General features: G+C 49.0%; 1 protein-coding gene across 24 annotated transcripts in view; it reads left to right on the top strand.

Moving 5' to 3' along the window:
- MACF1 (microtubule actin crosslinking factor 1) overlaps window positions 1–15,202 on the top strand; it is a 350,067-nt gene that overhangs the window by 126,228 nt on the left and 208,637 nt on the right. For 14 of the 24 annotated variants that reach the window (XM_077337346.1, XM_077337347.1, XM_077337345.1 and 11 more), the window contains one exon: window positions 849–941. In XM_077337346.1, coding sequence (XP_077193461.1) covers window positions 849–941 — 93 coding nt within the window. Of the gene's footprint in view, window positions 1–848; window positions 942–10,160; window positions 11,477–15,202 lie in introns of those variants that run through there. The other 10 variants (XM_077337326.1, XM_077337332.1, XM_077337325.1 and 7 more) reach the window with 4 other exon arrangements.

Raw genomic sequence — 15,202 nt, 5'->3', positions numbered from 1 at the left:
CATCCAGCCGTCTCCCTGTGATCCCCCAAAAGCTGGCCATGGCTGGAATCAGAGTCTCTTCTTAGTACAGTGGGAGATTTGATGGACTCCCTCTCAAGGATCGGCTCTGTATCTGCAGTGAGGGTCAAGTAGAGACCCCAGAACACATCTTATTTGAGTGCAAGCTGTATATTCGCACAGGTGCATTAGTACGAATGCTTATAGAATGCCCTCACAGCCTGAAAAAGCACCGCCTGCAACTATTGCTATCAGATTCAAATAATTTTTAAACTAGCAAAATAGCAAACTTTGTGTGGCTAGCTTTAAGAACTAGGAAAAAGTGGGTCACTGATGTATGGCCATTATAACCTTGCCACAGAACTTCTTATGTTTTTTGGTTAGTAGCTTTCATGGTACGTCTCTTAATCTTGTTTTTTGTTGTATGTTTTAACAGTTTTAATAGTTTTATTGCTTTCATGGCTCGTTTTGTTTTTGTAAAATAGTCCATGGTATTTAATGCTTTTTAAATGTTGACTTTTATGGTGGAGAAGTTTTTAAGTCTTACCGCTGATGCATTTCAAACCTTTTTATGTATTACCTTCCCTTTTTATAAACTGCTATTGTATAGAAGTGCATCTGAAATTTTAGTCTAAAGGACCGTAAATAAAGATCGAGTCCTGGACCTAACTTTTGCCCAGCATGTTGCTTCCTGTGTTCGTTTAACTCAATCTTTGCTGTGAATGAGGGAGCTGCAGAAAACGCTTGGGCTGATGTCACATTTAGTGCTCGATTAAGGTTCATTCTACTTCCCTTCACCAGCTCCCTACTGGAGGCGGCTCACGAACATCTTCACTTTGGTTCCCTTCTAGGTGAAGCTGGTGAACATCCGCAACGATGACATCACGGACGGGAACCCAAAGCTGACCTTGGGGCTCATCTGGACGATTATCTTGCACTTCCAGGTAAGGATCTGGCTTCCCTCTTTGGGAGATGGAGATGGAGCAGAAAGAAATAAAGTGCGTCTTGCAACCTTTGCATAGTAACAATTTTGCTCAGTGTTCCCCTGGGGCTGGCGAGTTAGCATATTCCGTGTGATGGAGATGGGAGCCGTTGGAGAGTCAGTCCATGACAGCAATATGTATAACCAGTCCACTGATGGCTGAACTTAACAGTGTACTAAATTGGCATTAAAAGAGCCTCTTGTAGTACAGGGTGGTAAGGCAGCCGGCATGCTGTTTGAAGCTCTGACCATGAGGCTGGGAGTTCGATCCCAGCAGCCGGCTCAAGGTTGACTCAGACTTCCATCCTTCCGAGGTCGGTAAAATGAGTACCCAGCTTGCTGGGGGGTAAACGGTAATGACTGGGGAAGGCACTGGCAAACCACCCTGTATTGAGTCTGCCAAGAAAACGCTAGAGGGCATCACCCCAAGGGTCAGACATGACTCGGTGCTTGCACAGGGGATACCTTTACCTTTCCCTTAAATTGGCACTGAGCTTCACTGGGACAGCTGTGGATCTTAAACTGTGAGTCAGGTCAGGAGCCCTGAATGGGTTGCAGCTCTCCCATAAGTGGATCATGGGGGTAGGGAGTGGAGGACCTGCATGAGATGGGAACCACTGCATATCATGTGAAATGGCTGTCATATACCTAAGATACCTTCAGATTGGGAAATTCCTGGAGATTTGAGGTGGAGCTTAAAGAGGGTGGGGAGGGGAGGTACTTCATCAGTGAATAATGCCATATAATCCAACTCCACCCCCCCCCCCAAAGCAGCCATTTTCTCCAAGCGAACTAATCTTTGCCATTTGGAGGTCAGTTATAATTCTGGTCTCCAGGCCCCACCTGGAGATTGGCACCCCTGTATTGCCTGCTGTTCAGATTATTTGTCAAAACCAAGTATGGGCTATAAAATGTAAACTTGTTCAGTGATGATAAAGTTCCTGTGTATTATGAGGGGAGGAAAAAAGCCCATAGAGTTAATTTGCAAGGAGGTCTTGTAAAACCCAGTAAGTTTACAAGGAAATTCTGATCCAATATGTTTGGAAGCTGCTACTCTGCTTTGCTCAGCTGGGGGAGCTGATGAACTTACTTGTGGGGCTGCAGTGTGGGAAGTTCCTTGTGCTATTGGTTTTGTTGTGCCTCTGAAAGGCCGTTGAAATAATGCTTCCACCACCCTGGGGATTTTGCCCAGCATCTGAGACTGTGATGATTTCAGGATTCAGCGGACCAGTTTGAGTCTATGTTCAAGGACTAGGGATGATTCTTTCCTCCTATTCTGCTGTGGTCATAGCAGCGGTGGAATGGGAGACCTGACTCACGATTTCCTGGTCCTGATGAGGTCCCCGGATTTGCAGCCAGATTGTGCAAACTGATGGTTGCACGCTTTGTCGTATTGGCTTGCAAGAATTGCAAGGCATTATCTCCTAGGGTTTGCTTTTTCTTTTTGTGGTATTGCTTTCCGAAATGAACAGAGTGACAGAAATGGAACCACTTTCTTGGTATACCGTGATTGGGGGAGGCACTCTGGGAGGTGCCATGCTGGGGTTACTGGTGGGGTCAGGGCACCTGCAATACCACCCCTACAGGGTAACCTTGGCAGCGCCTGCGTTTCCCATGGTCCTGTGCAAATAGCCTTTTGTCTTCATGCCTTTCTCTGATGGAGAAGAGGTTTTCCTCTCTTGTTCCCTTCTGCTCAGACAAATGAGTTCTGAGCGGCAGTTCTGGTCGATGGGATGCTTCTGTTGGGGTGACCGTTGTACTTGCACGTGTGTCCAGGGGGGTGATCCCATCTGTTGGCCACCCGTCCTGCAATGCCACCTGCTGTCTGAAGGGACCAGAATCTATTTGGCGGGGGATGGGGCTGCAGTGCCTGAATGCAAGGCACGTTTGGGCCATTGAGTTTGGGGAAGAAGTCATCTTCCCATCTGTTAGGTGTAGACTAGACTTTTTTTTTTACTATGTCAAGCCTGATTATTATTAAAACAGATAACATTAACATGAGAATTAAAAAAGCCAAGACTCCCCCCCCCCAAAAAAAAAAAGCCTATGTATTGCTTTTGTGAGACATACATTCATGAATATTTTTATTCTGGAAATAACGTACTGCACTCAAAAAGCCATTTGGGAACAGCCATGATAAACCCCTGGTTTCCTTAAATCAAACCACGTTATAATGCCATAGAGTCCATCCTCCGAAGCTGCCATTTCCTAGAGGGGAACTCAGAAGTTTGGAGATCAGTTGTAATTCATGGAAATCTGCAGAACTCACCTAGAGGTTGGCAGCCTTAGTTGGAGATGAATGGAGGGGGCTCTGCCGGAAGGTAGGGTTGCAATGGGCAGTTTGGTGCAGTGGTTAAGAGCAGCAGCTTCTGATCTGGTGAGCCAGGTTTGATTCCTTTTTCCTCCACATGCAGCCAGCTGTGTGAACTTGGGCTAGTCACAGTCTTGATAGTGCTGTTCTCCCAGTCCTGTCAGAGCTCTCTCAGCCCCACCTGCCCCACAGGGTGTCTGTTTGGGGAGAGGAAGGGAAGGTGATTACAAGCTGCGTTGAGACTCCTTTGGGTAATGGAAAATGGGGTATAAAAACCAGCTCTTCATAAAATGTAATGTAAAAATTTATTTATATCTCGCTGTTTTCTGAATGCTCAGGTTGTGTAACAACAGAACTATAACAATAGCAATAATACGATAACAGTAAAATAAATATTTAGTCCTAAAATGTTGTTTATATTCAGTTTAAAATCAAATTCATTCTAAAATGCTACCTCCTTCTCTTTCATGAGAGAGGTCATATAAGTCTGTTTGTTGGTCGATAGGGTAGAAATACAACTGATGTTTTGGTTAGGGATGCCAGAATTTTGGTATTATTTTAGGCCTCAACCATAGGCCTGGCAGGAAAACTCTGTTTTACAGGCCCTGTGGAACTGTCCCTGGTCCTGCAGGGCCCTCAGCCCTTGCCCTGGTTAAGGCCAGTTTAACCTCTTTGGGGTCGGGGATCTTGAACAAATTTTGTTAGCTGGATGTTAATCTCCTCAGAGGGACATAATGGAGTAGGTGGCTCTATAGGTACAAAGGTTCAAGACTGTTTAGGGCTTTGACGGTGAGAACCAATACCTTGAAGCTGATTCGGTCCTCATTCTGGAGCCAGTGCCACTGGTCGAGCCCATGTTGAAGGTGTGCTATTTATTGGATCCTGGTAAGGACCTGCACAGGTGCATTCTGGATCAGTTGAAGCTTCCGGTACAGCTTCAAGGGCAGCCCTGCATAGAGTGAGTTGCAAAAGTCTAGTCTGGAGGGGACCGTTGCATGGATCATGATAGTTAGATGTCGACAGGCAGGATCCTAGTTGCTGCACCTGGTGGAGATTGTAGAAGACCTGCCAGGCAATACTTGTGATAGATAAAGTGGAGTCCAGGGTCACACCCAAGCTCTTGTTGGTGGCCCAAGTTGTTCCAATCCAGGGTCCCCTGCTGTTCCTTGGGGAACTGGATCCAGTTGAAGGCTGGAGCCTGAACTGCAGAAAGCAAAAAGGGTTGCTGTATTGACCAGGTGAAGGTCAAGAGACTTCTCACCATTGAGGCCTGGCCTGGCCAATCACAGGCCTTCACGTTGCTTGCCAGTCATAGACCTCACCGTGCTGTCCAGCCCTGAACAAGTCCTATGCTGCAGGAGAAATCAGACCCCACCCAAAGCCTGACCTAATTAGCCAAAGTAGAAAAGTTCCTTTTGATACCAAGGCAGTCCTGGATCTAATAGATTCAAATGGGTAGCCGTGTTGGTCTGAAGTAGCACAATAGAATCAGAGTCCAGTGGCACCTTTAAGACCAACAAAGATTTATTCAGGGCGTGAGCTTTCGAGTGCAAGCACTCTCCCTCAGACTGATTTTATTGTGCTGGATCTAATAGATGTATGCAATTGACCATGTTGAGAGTTTCTCCTCCTTCCCTTGTGTGAAATAGAGAAGGACCACTCTCTATTATCATCGGGTTTGGCCCTAAGGCAAAGGTTCTTTACTGCTGTAGTCAACAGAGAATTCTGCAGATAGCCCTATTGGCAGAAATATGTCCCCCCCCCCCCAACTCTTTGCCTTTGAGCACTAGGTGGCACTGGTGCATTGAGAGAGAGACACACACATGGGAGTTGACTGCAGTGGGTAAGGCTGGCAAGGAACCCCTGTGAATGTGCAGATGGCGGCCAATCTCCTGGTGCCCAGGAATGGTTTCAGGGTTGCTGAGCAGACCCAAATTGGGAGGAGAAGGGCTGCCTGCCAGCTTTAATTGCCCACTCCAGATCCTCTTTGGTGTTCAGTTGCTTGTTGGTGAATCCTTCCCTCTCCTTCTTGGGATTAAGGGGATTTATTCCGGCAATGTAGCTTTTTGTTACCTTCTGGGGTCTCCCTTGCATCCCCCTAAAGCCCATTCCATCCTTCTCTCACCCCGCTCTCAAAATGTTCTCCTTTTCGTTTTTCGGTCTTGGCTGGCCAGGAAAAAAAAAAAGTCCTCCAAAGCTTTAGCAACGTTATGGGTTGTCACCTTTTTGTGCACCCTGGGGAGAAAATTAATTGGGAGGAGAGCTATTTTTAAATTAGCTGGGATTTAATATTTTTAATTTAGCCATGACATTGACAGCACAGCCCTGAGCGTCAGCTTATACCCTTCGAAGCCCTTTGACTCCAGTGGACCAAGAAGGGTGTAAATCAGTGGTTCGCAACCTGGGGGTCAGGACCCCTTTGGGGGTCGAACGACCCTTTCACAGGGGTCACGGCAGGGCGAGCAGCTTGGGGGGGGGGCGGGTGCCGCTACTGTTGCCACTCCTCCTGAAGGCCATTTAGAACCAATGTATATACAATCGTGAACAATGGATCTTCACACCATTGGTCGGTTTCTGTTTAATTTCCGTGAAAGAACCCTTGCATAATTTTATGGTTGGGGGTCACCACAACATGAGGAACTGTATTCAAGGGTCGCGGCATTAGGAAGGTTGACACCCACTGGTATACATGCTTAGTATGCTGCTGGAAAGCACACCTGGATTCCCAGGTCACTAGAAAATGATATTCAAGCAGAGTCTTACCCGATGTTATCTGACCAAGAAAACTTACAAGCCGCTGCATATCACTTGTGAAATGAGTTCAGGTGTGTTTGTGGAGGACGTTTGCTCGATGCAGTGTTAACGTTGGCCCAGTGGCAGAGCATAGCTCTCCTGGACCAATTCCGCACGGAGAACTTCGCTGCCCTGGCTCCCATGTGGGAGCACAAATCCAAGGCAGATGGGGTGCACCAGGCTAAAAACTCCCCCATGCGGGAGCAGGAAGTGGCAAGGCAACCTGACCCAGCTCAAACTCCAGCCTGCAGACCCACGTGAAGTCTCTGATGCGGAAATGATCCTGGTCTGCTGTTGCCAAGAGGGGGAGAGATGCATTGCTGTTGTGCAGGGCCCTGGGGTGATGCTCCCTTCCTCCATAGTTTCATCAGCCAGCGTCGACAGGCGAGACTCACTCCAGTTCAGCTCAAGTTGCACATGGCTCTCCATGACCATTTGGGGCAGAACTATAAGCGAAGCTCTGCAGAGTCCTTGTCCTGCCCCACCTGGAGGGTATGCAGGGCTGGATGGGGCGGGGAGGTGTTATTGGCCCAGTTGCCTTGGCAACCAGGATGAATTCCCTCCTCCCCAGCCAGGAACAGTTTCTCACCCTTTTGCAGTGGGGTGTGAAAAAAATTCGCTGGCAAGGGTGTACAGTGTTTCATGGGTGGGGGTGTTTATAAAGTGTGCCTGCTCCCATGTCAACTCAGTAATAGATTCCTTGCTATTTATTTTAAAAAGAAGGATGGGTGGGTAAGGAAGAATACCCCTTAGGAAGTGGGGAAACAATCAGCCCCCACAAATTTGGGATGAGGGAGTGCCAAAGCTGCTCCAGAACCTGTCTTATGAAACCAGATGTTTACTCAGTTAATTTGGAGCTGTCTGTTTAATTAATGGTGTGCTTTAAAAACAAATCAGGACAAAGTTTGAGTTCAGGGACACCTTAAAGAGCAACTCAGCTTTATTCAAGGCGTGCGCTTGTGCATGCACACTTCCACAGACACAATGAAATGGGAGTTGACCAGTCCTAACGTATAGGCAGAGAGTGAGCGGTAAATTAGTGCATAGCATAATGAAGATGTTGAACAGATTCAAGGGCGATACAAGAACAATGAGCTAAGTTTCTAAGGTTATCATTTGTCTGGATTCAGCTCTGGAGGAAAAACATAGGAAAGGAAATAATTATGTCAAGATTGGAGACAAATGGACATTCCAGTTGTGGAATGCTGGGCGTAATGAACTGAGAAACTGTCACTACACTCTATCCATCTCCCCCCCCCCCAAGCATGGAGGCATCCCCACAGCATCCTCTTCCCTGAAGTGGGCTGGCCTGCTTTGCAGAGTTATGCCCTCTGTCCTCAGACAAGAGAAATCCATTCCCCTTCCAAATTACATTACATTATACTATGTATTAAGAGCCTCTTGTGGCGCAGAGTGGTAAGGCAGCAGACATGCAGTCTGAAATATCTGCCCATGAGGCTGGGAGTTCGATCCCAGCAGCTGGCTCAAGGTTGACTCAGCCTTCCATCCTTCCAAGGTTGGTAAAATGAGTAACCAGCTTGCTGCTGGGAGGTAAACTGTAGTGACTGAGGAAGGCACTGGCAAACCACCCCGTATTGAGTCTGCCATGAAAACGCTAGAGGGCGTCACCCCAAGGTTCAGACATGACTCGGTGCTTGCACAGGGGATGCCTTTACCTTTACCTTATACTATGTATTATGTTACATTACAATCTACTATTCAATTCTATTATTCCAAATAAGAAATAAAATGAAATGAGGAGGATATATGGCCCTTCTGGGGGTTGTTAAGGATGCAGATGGGGCTGAATGAGGTTAGCATATGTAGTGAGATAAGAAACCAATATCCCTGTTGAGTCCTGGGGATTCAAAAGACTTGTTGCTCAGGCAAGGTCATAGAAGAGATATGACTTCATGTAGGCCTGTCTGTCACAGACTTCTACCTGGATAAAACTCTCTTTTTAGAGAGCCGAGAACTGAATGCTTCTTGCATGCCATTCCATTCAACAAGGAAAGGATTTGGGTTGCGACGGAGGCCGTTGCTGCAGTTCAGAATTTTGTGAGAAGCTAATAACCTCACCTTTCCATGCAGAACTGGATATCCGGGTTAGACCAGATCTTAAAGATAGGCTGACCCATGCATGCTTTTACAGGGCACCCCTGCTCTCATCTTTGTGGCCCCAGAAATGAAATGTTGTCCCTGTGACCATCTCCTCTTTCCTCTAGCGGCTACTTTCTGAAGAAGGTGGGGGCCAAGTCTAGGATGATCCTTGTTGGGCACTTGCCTGCTCATATTGCGTCAGGGGGATGAATGCTGTGCCTCAAACTTAAGCACCATGCTCAGGAATCAGTGATAAAGTGCAACAACCTTCATGGGCTTTCATGTTGTGCCTCAAATTTAAGCACCATGCTCAGAAATCAGTGATAAAAATGGAACCTTCATGGGGTTATCATGACAAGAGAGGGACAGTTTGGTGTAGTGGTTAGGAGTGTGGACTTCTAATCTGGCATGCCGAGTTCGATTCTGCACTCCCCCACATGCAGCCAGCTGGGTGACTTTGGGCTCACCACCACACAGATAAAACTGTTCTGACCGGGCAATGATATCAGGGCTCTCTCAGCCTCACCCACCTCACAGGGTGCCTGTTGTGGGGAGAGGAAAGGGAAGGCGACTGCAAGCTGCTTTGAGCCTCCTTTGTGTAGAGAAAAGCGGCATATAAGGACCAACTCTTCTTCTTCTTCTTCTTCTTCTTCTTCTTCTTCTTCTTCTTCTTCTTCTTCTTCTTCTTCTTCTTCTTCTTCTTCTTCAAATGGAACGTTCATGGGGTTACCATGACAAGAGGTGTTCAGAGGTGGTCTCTGTCTCCTGCCTCTCATAGACGGTTTATGCACTGGGAACTTCACTGCCCCAGCTCCCATCCAGGAGCAGAAATCGAGGGTGGATGAGATGCACCGGGCCAGATGCTCTCCCATGTGGGTGCAGGAAGAGGTGGGGCAACCTGCTATGACTAAAACTCCAGCCTGCAGCCTGGCATGAAACCTCCAGTACATAAACGGTCACCCTGGACTCCCTTGGTGACCTTCCACTCAACCAGGGCCGATCCTGCTTAGATTCCGAGATATGATGAGATCAAGCTGCCTGGGCCAGTCAGGTCAGGGAAGAAACACCTTTACTTTCTACGTTTAATAACTACAACTATTGCTACCACTACTACTAATTCTAAAGACCTAGGGAAGAGGCTGAATATTAAAAGGAACGTATCCTGCCTGTGGGCTTGAAATCTTTGAAGTCTGGGCTTGGCTTTCATTTCTGGCCTGGGCTGTGGTACCAGCTGAGCCCCTCCCCTGATTTCCCCAGGCAAATGTCAAGCCTTAAATCTCTGAAGAGCTGCATTTTTCTGTGCAGGTTCCCAAAGTTCGGTCCTCTACCTCCTCCTCCCCCCAAAACCCGTCTGCTTCATCTGAACAGGGTGGCGTGAAAAGGGTTAATGTACCACAGAGCATCAAGGGATGCACACTAGTCCCCCAGCCACCGGCTTCAAAGACCGAGGGGCAGGTGGGCTTCGGGTTTCCTTGTTCGGCTCCCGGCTCCACTGAGGTTTATCTTCTTAATCCCCCCATTGATTGATTGATTGTCCCCCAAATCCCTTTTTTCAGTGTTGAATGCAGAGGTTGAGGGCAGTTTTCATTCGGCTCACGCAGACTATCCGGATCTTTTAAAAAAAATACATTTCTCCATCTTTCAGCGCCACCTTTCCTCATCCTCTCCTTTTGCCTTGTTGTGCTGCTAAAATAAAAACAAACTTTCCCCCCTGATTTCCATCTCTCTGTCTTCCCGCCACACCCCTTGGCGGTCCTCCTCCTCCTCCTCTCCCCCCCCCTTCCCCGCTGTCGCCTCCCAGCCTCTGTCTGGCTTTCTGTTTGCCTTACGGAGGGGAGCGCTCCCATTACCTCATATTTGGAGAGAGGACGCCGCAGCCAATCCGCTCTCCCTCTGCTTTTAGGTCAAGTGATTTCTGAACTGCAGTGAGATGCTTTGAATGTGTCTTCCTTCCTCCTGGACTCGTAAGATGGCTGGCTGAAGCAGCCGCGACGGAAAGGGAGATTCTCCGGGCGTGTATGCGTGCGTGCTTGTGTGTAAGGGGCTGCCTGCAGTACGGTGTGTATTTTTTTCCCTCTCTCTAAATGTGCTTCTGATCTGATGAAGCGGAGGCTGGGATTTATCCTGGAGCCCGGTGCCAGCTTAGCTGCATTGTCGCCAGTCTCTTGTGCGCCAGGGAGATGGGGAATACTCTGGGCTGTGTTAAACAGCCGAAAGAGCAAGCTGGCGAGGCAGGGCACCCTCCCCTCTCCCCCAAGAGGAAAGCGCGCTTCAGACGGAAGAGGAGGGGGAAGAAGAGGACAGCGGCGGCCGAGGGTGCCGATGGCCTGGAGGCCAAGGAGCCCTCCAAAGGGGCTGAGATTGCTGAAGAAGGGGAGGCATTGACCAAGTTGGGAGCTGCTGCCTTGCAGGGGGAAGGAGAGGACCTTGTTGGAAGCTTGCACCAGGGCACTGTCTCGCACGAGGATGCTCCTCCTGCTTTGCAGCCGAGGGGTGTGGAGCAAGGACATGTGGTCCAAGTGCGGGAGAGGTTCCAAGGGAGGTTGGAGAAAATCCTCTTGGTGCCTGAACATCCGCCCTCTGGCTCTGGGACCCCAGGCGATGGTCTGGAAGAAGGCACCACCGTCATCGCCCATCTGCTGGACAACCCGGCGGAGCAAAACCGCAAGAAGGCCACCAGCCGGCTGGTGGCCTTTCAGAGGCCTGGCGCCGGCAACAGCCAGGCCATCCTGGTGCCTTTGCAAAGGGAGCTCTCTGCCGCGGAAGGACAGGAGGAAGACGAAGGCACCCTGGTGGTCTGTAGGTCTTGGGAGCAGTCCGGGTTGGAGGCCGTTGCACCTGTGGCCAAGGAGTCCCGCACGGCTTACGCTAGTGAAGATGGGAACGAAAGCCTCTCAAGTGCAACGTGGGGGACTTCGTGGACCGCAGAGAAGGGCACTGTCTCGGAGCTGTCCACCCCATCCCCCATGGTGGACCAGATTGAAAATCAGCCCATGGGGAGACCTCAGCAGCCGCTGTCTTCTCAAGATGGACCTTTTGGGAAGGGGGGAGAGGGCACCTGGGCAAACCTCCCTGCCTCTCAAAGCAAGTCTTCCTTCAGTGAATCAGTCTCGAGCACTTTCCGATGCTCATCGGGGTATGGGAGTGACTCTACCCACCCCCTGGTCAAGGCTGTCGGCACGGGCAAGAATTCCTTGATTATCAGCCAAGATGGGCCTGTGTCTTTCCGGGGAACAGAAGGCCCCAAAGGGAGGTCGAGGAAGGCGAAAACGAAGCTGCCAGCTGAAGGAGGGGTTAGTGCAAACTTATCTACTACTCTTCGGGGTCTGGGGGACAGGCGTGTAGGGCCACTGGGTCCAGCTGTCTACATGCCTCTGTACTTTGTGACAGCTGAAGCGTCCTGGGGCCACATCTAACCCATGTGGCTTTTGGGGGGCATTGCTCCATAGTTCAGGCCCTTGTTTTTAAGAGTCAGAATTACTTCTAGGGGACCAGGATGGGGAAGCTCTTTGCAAAATGGCAGAGAGCTTTTGCCACTGCAGGCCACAGGGTGCTGGCATAGATGCGTGCTGGTTCTACTAACTTTTGGGAGCCAGTTTGCAAAGCTGCCCTAACAGCAAACACCTGGGGGCTGATTAAGGGAACTGGATGTTCAGGGGAAGGCACTCTGTCTGCGCTCCAGGGAGCTCTTCAGTTCCTGTGCTCTGGGGCCTCAGGCATGGTGTGAAAAGGGACCTGGGAGAGTCTTGGCTGAGAGTCAGCCGGATCTGCTCCCAGATGCCCTTAGGTTTGTGCTTCTCTATTGCAGCTGCTCGGAGCTGACCCCCCAGTGCTCCTGTCTCTTCTACTTAGTGTTGAGCTTCAAGTGTATGGGGAAGATGTACCTCTGGGAGCCCTGCTCCCCAAACCTGGGTGCTTTCAGATGTGCTTTTACTTTGTAGGGAGGGGAATGCACTCTGCATCTGCTCAGCAGCGTTCTCTTCTTTATCATAATTTTACATCTCCTGGGGCTGAGGTTTCAGGGCAGAGTGCTCTCAAGATGAAGACCTGGGCTGAAAGAAAGTCAGCCTCAGTGATGGGGAATTTTTGTTTGGGTTAAATTTGTCCTTTTAGCCGCCAGCAATGTCTCTGATGTTCATCCTAATGTCCTGCTTAGTCCATGTTTGCTCCCTGAGGAGCGGCTGTTCGGGTTCTTTATCACACGTGGTGCCGTCCGAACCATACTGTGTAAGGGCACTGCTCATTTCAATGTTGTGCAGAACTGGAAGAGGGCATTACAAAGAAGGTGGAAAGTTTAGAGTCTCTTGAGGGGGGAGTAGGAGGCTGTGAATCCAAGCCGTGATCTGGAATAGGGTTCCCAACTGGTTGGGGGGTGCTGTGTTTTTCAAACAAATGCCACCGTTCTTTTTGTTTTCTTTTGAGCCTATTTTTATAGGAGTCTATCTGGCATTTAATTGCCAGAAGTTGGAGGGGGGTTACCTTCTGATGGAGAGTGGCAAGAGGCAGGGAACCCTGGAAGAGTTGGGGAGGTGTCTTTGCTACCAAAATGCCTTGAACTCCACCTCTGAGTTGGAAAGCTCACTCCAGAATGCCAGATGCATGCGAAATGTAGGTGCTGCACATATTCAGGGGACCATATTACTTCACGTTATTCCATAAAGGCCTGGCCTGCTTCCAAGCTCTAGAAGCCACCGCAATTATGTCATGCATCAAAATGGTGCAGAAAGTTAAGAGAGTTTCTCTTTCCGATCATAGCCCCTTGAAGGAGACCACATGACAATGGTCAGGAAGCTGTTGGTGTGGCAGGAGATCAAAATACTGGGGCGGGGGGAGGTTTACTGTCAGGGGATGTCGGGATAGTTAGGAAACTTCAGCTCTCATGGCCTCCAAAGCAGATTTAGACTGGTTATCAGCGCAGGTTTCCTATCTGTAAGGCCCTGACCTGAATGGCTCAGAATAGCCCAATCTGATCAGATCTTCTAAGCCAGGGGTAGTCAAACTGTGGCCCTCCAGGTGTCCATGGACTACAATTTCCACATGCCCCTGCCAGCGAATGCTGGCAGGCGCTCATGGGAATTGTAGTACATGGACATCTGGATGGCTGCAGTTTGACTACCCCTGTTCTAAGCAAAGCAAGGTTGGCTCTGGTTAGTACTTGGACCACCAAGGAAGTTCGTGGTTACTATGCAGAGGCTGGCAATGGCAAACCACCTCTGTTCTGGCCTTGTAAACTTTACAGGGTCATCCAAAGTCCTCTTTGACTTGACAGCGTTTCCACTACGGTCAAGTTGCCATCAGCTAGTGGTGCTTTGGGGTTAGACGGTCAAGCTGAGAGAGTCTCTGAGCATGAGCTGAGAAGCTCCCTCCCCTCTGAGTCTTGTCTCCACCCAACAGAGCAGTCTCTGATTGGGGGCTAGTGAGCATTTGAAGCACATGGAAGGGGGGCATCTTCTGGGCTTAGCTATTAGCTTGGGGACGTTTTGCTATTTCTGAGTTAAGCAGCCCATCAAGGTTGATATGGGAAAGAGAAGCGGCTGAAGGGGTTGTGCTTCACTGGCCTGTAAAGAGAGAGTAGGTTGCTTACCCAGGCAGCTATACTATGTGATCCTAGAGGCGTGCGCTACCCTAGATCCCTTGAGAGAACACCGTGTCTCACTGTATGCCGCACCCTTAAAAGTATTTCCCCTCTTCCCCACCAAGGCACTAAGTAGTTGTTTTGCTCCGGCTTGTCTCTACTAATGCCTTGGAGCCCTTTTATGGGGATTGTTTCTTTCCGGGTGCCTCTTCAAGTTGGCAGCAGTCTGAGGGAACAAAGTGAGGAGCCCAGCCATTGAGGAGTCTCTTCTGAGGGAGGCCTGGCCTCATTTGAGGTTCTTGGTATTCATGAGCTCCACAGCTTGCAGGGTGTGAGAGGCGCAGGGCTGAGAATTGACTCTCAGTTTAAAAGGTGCTGATTAGAGAGTCAAGAGGCTATTTGTGTGGCCCATGACCAAGCCCTGGTCTTAGGTCACTAACAGGTGTAATCAGTGGTTTCCACACTTTGGAGCCCCTCAGTGAGAAGATCCAATATGGCCTCAAGAAGACTTCTTCGTGCCTTCAGTGGTCAGCCCTTGCAGTGAGCAAGTGTTGGGGGCTCTCTAGGGAATCCAGACTCCCTAGCATTTCTGAGCTGAGCTATAGCGAAGCATGTCTACTCTCTTGATGTTTCTCTTGACGTAAAGGCGTGCCCCAGAATCCTTTGCAACAGAAACAACTTTTGTGTCTGATACATATGATCTTCTTGGGTGTGAATGTCTATGTGGACAGGGTTCCCTGAGCTAGTTGAATATACTGACTTGCATGGTTGGCTCCATGTTGCCAGGGGATGGATGGAGGGACGTTGGTTCTCTTTTGGCTCACTTTGCCCTTTTGGATGGGCAAAGAAGTAAGATGGTGGCTAAGTTCAAGGAAGTTCCACATCCATTTTGGCTAAAGTGGCCAGGTCAAATCAACTTGTCAGCAGTCCCTTTAACTGTAGCTTGGGTGGCAAAACAGCCTGCATTGGGGAGAGTAGAGCAAGGCCATGGATTAGGTTGTCCTTCTGGGAAGCCTCAGGTACCAAAGAGGAGTGAAAATCCGGAAATAGAGAAGCCAGTTTCAAGTGTTGAGGTAGCAGACGAACCCAGAATACAAATCCCCATATCTAATTCAGGCATTCCGAGAAAGAGGCTGAATATAAAAAGAAACGACAGATCTGTGCTAGGAAAAGCCACATTCTGCAGCGTAAATAAATTATTCATATTCCCGGTTTAGTTTTTGAATTTATTCTTTTTGCTGTAAGGGCAAGACAGAACTTGGAAGCCCCGCTTTCAAGTGCTGGGAGTCTCACTCTGGGTTTTTGAATTTTTGTCGGGAATTGATTTCCAAATTTATTTTTCCCAGCCATAAGAACTAAACACCAAAGCGGTCTGTTTTTTTATTATTATTAAACTGCCAGGCCAACTGAGAATACAGATCTCTGTATCTAATTTGCCCAATCC

Source organism: Paroedura picta, chromosome 5, assembly GCF_049243985.1.
Source record: "Paroedura picta isolate Pp20150507F chromosome 5, Ppicta_v3.0, whole genome shotgun sequence".
NCBI lineage: Eukaryota > Metazoa > Chordata > Lepidosauria > Squamata > Gekkonidae > Paroedura > Paroedura picta.
The sequence above is the reverse complement of the archived record's forward strand: the minus strand, read 5'-3'. Positions and strand labels throughout refer to the sequence as shown.